The 6,006-nt window shown below is 44.7% G+C and overlaps 1 protein-coding gene across 1 annotated transcript in view; it reads right to left on the bottom strand.

Moving 5' to 3' along the window:
* Positions 1-313: 313 nt before the first annotated feature.
* The window catches only part of LOC147895394 (cyclic nucleotide-gated ion channel 2-like), a 72,198-nt gene continuing 66,505 nt past the window's right edge, over positions 314-6,006 (bottom strand). Inside the window, exon 9 of the mRNA XM_087383574.1 lies at positions 314-1,184. Coding sequence (XP_087239700.1) covers positions 648-1,184 — 537 coding nt within the window. The 3' untranslated portion in view covers positions 314-647. The remainder of the gene's footprint in view (positions 1,185-6,006) is intronic.

Here is a 6,006-nt window from a genome sequence, read left to right as displayed (position 1 = left end):
CAACTTGATGCAGAATTTTGCTAATTCTGGCATGTACGCTTAAAAGCTAGCATCCATGCTAATGTGGTAAATGTCACCATATACTCCAGATTTGCAGCGATGAGCACAGCTCTAAAATCAGGTGGACCACACAATCCCAATGATGCATAAAAATCCAGATTTTTTGAAATTTCAACCTGCCAACTGACTGACATGTGACAGCTGTTGATTGGGACCACTTCTAGCAATGAGTTTTTGTACAGAGATAGATTACAGGCTCAAAATCCAGTGCTCTGAGTTTAAATTAACAAGATTTCCCACATTTCCCCATTATTTTTGTGGCTTTGATTCCAATTGGAACAGTAACTCTAGTAAAAACGTAGGATAGCTGCTCCATAAAAGGAAAGCCCAAAATGCCTGTTAGATTAGGAGTTGTAAGCTTTACACCCCAACATGTATTAACAAGGCTTCTAGGAAGCCGCAAGCCTTAGGCTTGGAAACAAAAATGTACACCATGTGGATGCACCAGAATCAGAATTGCAATCATTGCACCATGAACAGAGGAATAAAACGGTGAAGAAGAGAACATTGTAGCTTCAATAATGAGATAAACAAGCACAACCCCTACAAACAAATAAACTAGCTCCTTCGAATCTAGAAATGGGATCCTATTCCAAGTGGTCCTGAGGTTTGGGTGAAGTAAATATGGCCGCATAAAATTTAAGGCGGTCACGCTCTGACTGAGAACGAGCCAATGGTGAGATTCTTGGTCCAATGTCACTGATTGTCTGGATTTCTGCAGGCTGGCCCAATAAGGCCTTGGATTTTCTAGCCTTGAAACGCCTCCATGCAAGCTGGATGGTGACAACAGCCCATGTTCTCCATCCAGAAGAGTAGTATCGTGCTGTCCTCTTCAACTTTTCATTGACAAACTTAAATCTAAAGTGTTCTGTTACAAACTTCAAATCTTGAGCCTCAAGTCCAAAGGCTTCAGTAGAATCAACAGAGGTCAGTGTGGCAAATGAGGGAGGAAGCCGCTCAACAAATGGCCTTCGAAGACACCAAGACAGCAGTTCATCTCCACAAAAATTGCCAGGCCCTAGATAGCATATGCTCCGCTGCCCATTGCTCAGTTCATGACTGCTGCGGAGGTGCCCTCGAACAACAAAGAGCATTTGTTGTACAGGATCTCCTTCCCTAACAACCTGAAATGCAAACAGATGCGTTTAAAAACTCAGTGCAATCTTCGTCATGGAAAATTCCTGATTGTTTACAAAAAAGGCAGTCATTAACAAGCATATTGAGTTTCCTTCGAACATTATAGAGAATGGGGAATCTGCCAATAAAAGGAGCAAGCTCTCATTTATGCACTACATTCTGTGATTTAAAGAAGGAAAAAAACCCGTACAGGTCCACAATTTGAAACTTGTACCAGTGACAGTATTTTAAAGAACCTTGCAGTTCCTCAACAAACACGTCACAAAATGAAATACTGTTAACGTTATAATGATGTTTTTTGGTTTTTCTAAATATTGGTGTTAAATTAATGTGGTCAAATTCCCATTAAACACCTCTACTTTGAGCCTATGCTCCATATACACATGGTCCTGCAACATGGCATCCAATGCCACATCAACATTTTTAAAGCCAACCTTAGGCTCAATAGGGGTATAGAGTGTTCTAGGAAGACCACCGAGCAAGATGAGTGTTTCTGCAAGGCTTCACCTGCAAAGCATACTTCATGTTCTCATGGATCAAGGAATCCGCCAATGGTTGTTTAGCCAAAGGCATGAAGTAGGGATAGCAAAATTGGCATCCCAGGAAATTTCTGAGAACATTCATTTCTTTCCTACTTTACACACTTGCATGTGATATCTGGAGGAACCTCTCAAATACCCTACAAAATCTTGCAACAAGAGCTTTTGAGCTATAACAGAGAGTCAAGGTCTTCTAAGGTGCCCGTATATTCTCAGCCGGCTACTTGCATTGTGTGGAATGCTGAGTACGCACCTAGGGCCTCACAACCCAAAGGTGCCTCATATTTGACTTACATTTTGTTTGTTCTGCAGACTCTTAGTTAACTAGTGAACTTCCAACTCCACTTGAAATAAGGGCTCTACGTTTTGTTTGTTCTAAAGACTCTTAGTCAGCCAGTGAGCTTCCAAGTCCACTTGAAATAACATTAACCATATTATGATGTTTTTAGATTACTGTTGGGTTTTACAGATATTGGTATTAACTTAATCATGGCGAAATTCCCATTAGTGCCCACTCCTACTTTGAGCCTATGCTCCATATACACACATGGTGGCTTCAAATGCCACGTCATCGTCAGTTGTGGTCCACAAGGACCGTGTGGGTGTACTGGTCATACCACCTGCATTGGCAGATGTCTGTAGTTAACCCCCTCCCCTCGAAAGCTGCCTCATGGAGCGGCATCGGCTACAGTACATGAGGTGCTCACTCAGTTCTGGTCTAGGCTCTCACTCGTTGAAGAAGCCCCTCCCCCCTTGCCGCCCTTGGGATTCACTCCATAATATCTGGAGCAGAAGGATCCAAGGGCTCAATGCAAGATTGGGATCCTCAAGGCCACCCCTATCCTGTATAACTGTCCATACCAAAGCGGGGGGATGAGGGACTGTGTGCTCTGTCCCTCCAAGATGTAGGATGCCAGAGTCTATCTCTAGCATCGATGTGCTTACTCCCCTCAAGTGGGAGAGGGCTCTCACCCGTGTCTCTACCGCAATGGGAAGACAACTCCATGTCCCAAAAGAAACAGCCATGCCACTATCCCACTGCTCCCATACGATATGTGTCCCATACCCTAGCATGAGGCCGTCTTGATCCCGAATCTGTTGGTCCAAAAAAGGGGATGGTGCTCAAACTCCTCCTTGGCACTGGGGGTTGACCCGGATGATTCCTCCTAACAGCTAGTGCCACACCCTTTGTAAATGTAAGAGGGACCTCTTAGAAGATACACGGATGAGATTGCTCCCCCATTGGCCACCTATGCAAGGGGTGAGAAGCTCTCGCTAAAGTAAGAGCATTAAGGGCTCTGAGCTTAGTGATTCCAAACGCTATTAGCTTGCCCAAAAGGGCAAGATTACTATCTGCCAAGCGATGCTAGCTTTGGTGTTCCTTGTGCCATTCGACCCTGCCACAAGTTGTTGTGCACCAAGCATTTGAGCTATCTTACCCATGTGAAAACACAAGAAAGAGGCTAGTATAACAAGCCGTGGCCAAGAGAACCTGGTTGGACATGAGGATCCATCCGACATGAGAGTTTGGCCGATCTTTGATACAAAAGCCTACGCCGCACACTCTCTAGCATGGGGGCAATTTGCTAATACGTTGAAATGTCAATGTCCACTTGTCAACCTAGGTGTCTCGCTGCCTGGCCTCGTGGGATCCAAGAGATGCCAAGAGCGGCCCCTAGTCCACCATCTCCTGACCCTCTTCTTTCCGTAAGAAAATCGAATGATTGGGCCGATTCATCTTGGTCCTAGATGCCTGGCAGTGCACCTCTAGGACACCCTAGACTCCCTCTATGCTCTCTACCATGTGTCCTCCAGAACAAGGGGTGTGTCGTCTGCAAACTCAGAAGGAAGCACCTATTCTTGCAGTACCCGCCTACGCGGCCTTATGTTTTAGAGGCCGATGCAAGTGATTTTGTGATTGGTGCAGCTTTATTCCAAGAGGGCAGACCTAAAGCTTTTGAGAGTAAAAAGCTAGACGACACCCAATATCGTTGGCCCACACTAGAAAAAGAACTTCGGATCTTCGATCCAAGATTCTCTGGGAGTGTCATGATGCTCCTAGTGCTGGACATCCAGGTATACATCGGACTCTGTCTCTTGTGAAACATACCTTTTATTAGCCTAAGATGCGTGCATTTATTGAAAACTATGTGGTAGGTTGCCGGGTTTGTCAGGTTACTAAGGCAGAATGCCTTAGAAGCACGGGTTTATTACAACCACTACAAATCCCAGGTAATAAATGGGAAAGTATTTCCATGGATTTTATTACCAGTTTGCCTCGAACGCGCAAGGGTCATGACTCCATTTGGGTCATAGTGGACCGTCTAACAAAGATGGCTAGATTTTTACCTACTAGAACAACCATCTCAGCTGTTCAGTTGGCTCACGAGTTTGTGGACCACTTGTTTGAGCTGTATGGTTTGCCTTCTGACATAGTCAGCAACAGGGACTCGAAGTTTACAAGTAACTTTTGGACACTTGTTTTTGAGAAGTTAGAAACTACTCTAAGTATGAGTTCCTCAGATCATGCACAATCTGATGGCAGTACAGAGAAGGTCAACCAATTGGTTGAAGATATGCTTTGGGCATATGTTTCTAAGAGACAGTCTTCATGGGAAGATTATCTCCCCATGATAGAATTTGCTTATAACAGTGCAAAGCATTCTAGTACTGGTTACAGTCCTTTTATGCTTATGTACGAGTTTCAACCTAAGTCACCAGTTATGGTTGGGTTTAAGGGAATTCAAAATGATGCTGCAAAGACATTCTTGCAAGACATGCAAGAAATGTTACAATTTGCCAAGGAGTCTATTAGAAGTGCCCAAGATCGGGACAGATTTTATGCTAATAGACATCGTTCACCCAGAGAGTTCTCTGAAGGAACAATGGTATATTTGCATATTCCCAAGGAATTCAAGAGCCTAAGTACTGGTTGGTTCCAAAATTATCCCCCAGATACTGTGGTCCATTCAAGGTTGTTAAAAGAATTGGACCCGTTGCATATAAACTCGAATTGCCTCCTGTTGTTAAATTACATCCAGTGTTTCATGTCAGTAGACTGAAAGAGTTACTGGGTGCGAATGATCAACTTGTTTCTCCTCAAGAAATAATATAAGTTACAGATTTGACTTTTATTCCACATGAACCTGAGAGTATTCTTGAATTTCGTGAAAGACAGATTCGTGATAGAACTATCACGGAATACAAGATCAACTGGAAGAATCATGTTGAGGAGGATGCAACATGGGAGACATTACAGAACCTCCAAAGGACATTCCCGGGTTTTTTAGCGACCTCAAGAGCGAGTTCTTAGAGGAGGGGAAATATGTCAAGTGCACGGATTGGTATCTGACGTGTACTGGGTACACAAGACTAGCTTAGGTAGCTTGAGGAGGCTTAGGGTTGGGCAGGCTTGATTCTTGGGTTGAGTGGCAAGGGTACGAACCGGTTAAAGGTCTTCGCTATTTTTGGCGCATTGGGCCCGAGTCTATAAAAGGGGCCCAGAGGTTCAATTCTCAGAGCCGATGGAAGCAAGTCTCATTCCCAGGTGCTAGGTCTAATCTTGGATTGAGTCGCGGACGCGCGCCTGCATCTTAGCGTAGCCCAAGGCCCAACATCAGATCCTAGGCCTCTGGCGCCACTTGGTGGTATGGGACACCAGGCTGGTTAGGATTTGGTTGGGAGTTCTTGCCAGTAGCTCAGCTCGTGGCTTAGAGGGGACATCTCCTGATTCGGGATCGCATCCCGTAAATGTCATGGTTGGGTGGTGAGCAGCCTCCTTAGATTCCTCATGTTTGGTGTGTTCTTGTGTTTGCTTGCAGATCAGAGGTTTCAGAGTGTTGGGGTCATGTCAAGGCATACCACATTTCTATCTCTCTCAGTCCATTGTTATGGCCGTGAGATATCCTATTCCTAAATTTGGGGAGACAGGCAAGTTGGATGGGACAAATTACCAATTGTGGAAGATGAAAGTCTAGAACCGCTTGGGTTGAGGTTGACATGGAGATTGCGAGACAGGAATGGAGTTAATGCCTCAACCCACCATATGACTCCAGCCACCATTGCAACTATGGCAGTAATTAATGTACCTATAGATCGTGTTTTAGTGAGAGATTGGTTGATCAGTGGTGCGGAGGCCTTGGTCATTATTATTAGCACCACGGGGGATGCGGTACTCCTTCACATTCAGACAGCGGTCACTTTGTTTGCCATGTGGACCACACTGAGAGACATGTACGAGGTGAACAAAAATGCGAGGATTCTCGAACTC

This window comes from Dipteris shenzhenensis, chromosome 13 (genome assembly GCF_047967505.1).
Source record: "Dipteris shenzhenensis isolate YYH24624 ecotype China chromosome 13, Dip_SZ_1.0, whole genome shotgun sequence".
NCBI lineage: Eukaryota > Viridiplantae > Streptophyta > Polypodiopsida > Gleicheniales > Dipteridaceae > Dipteris > Dipteris shenzhenensis.
Note: the sequence above shows the minus strand (reverse complement) of the source record. Positions and strands in the feature narration are given on the sequence as shown.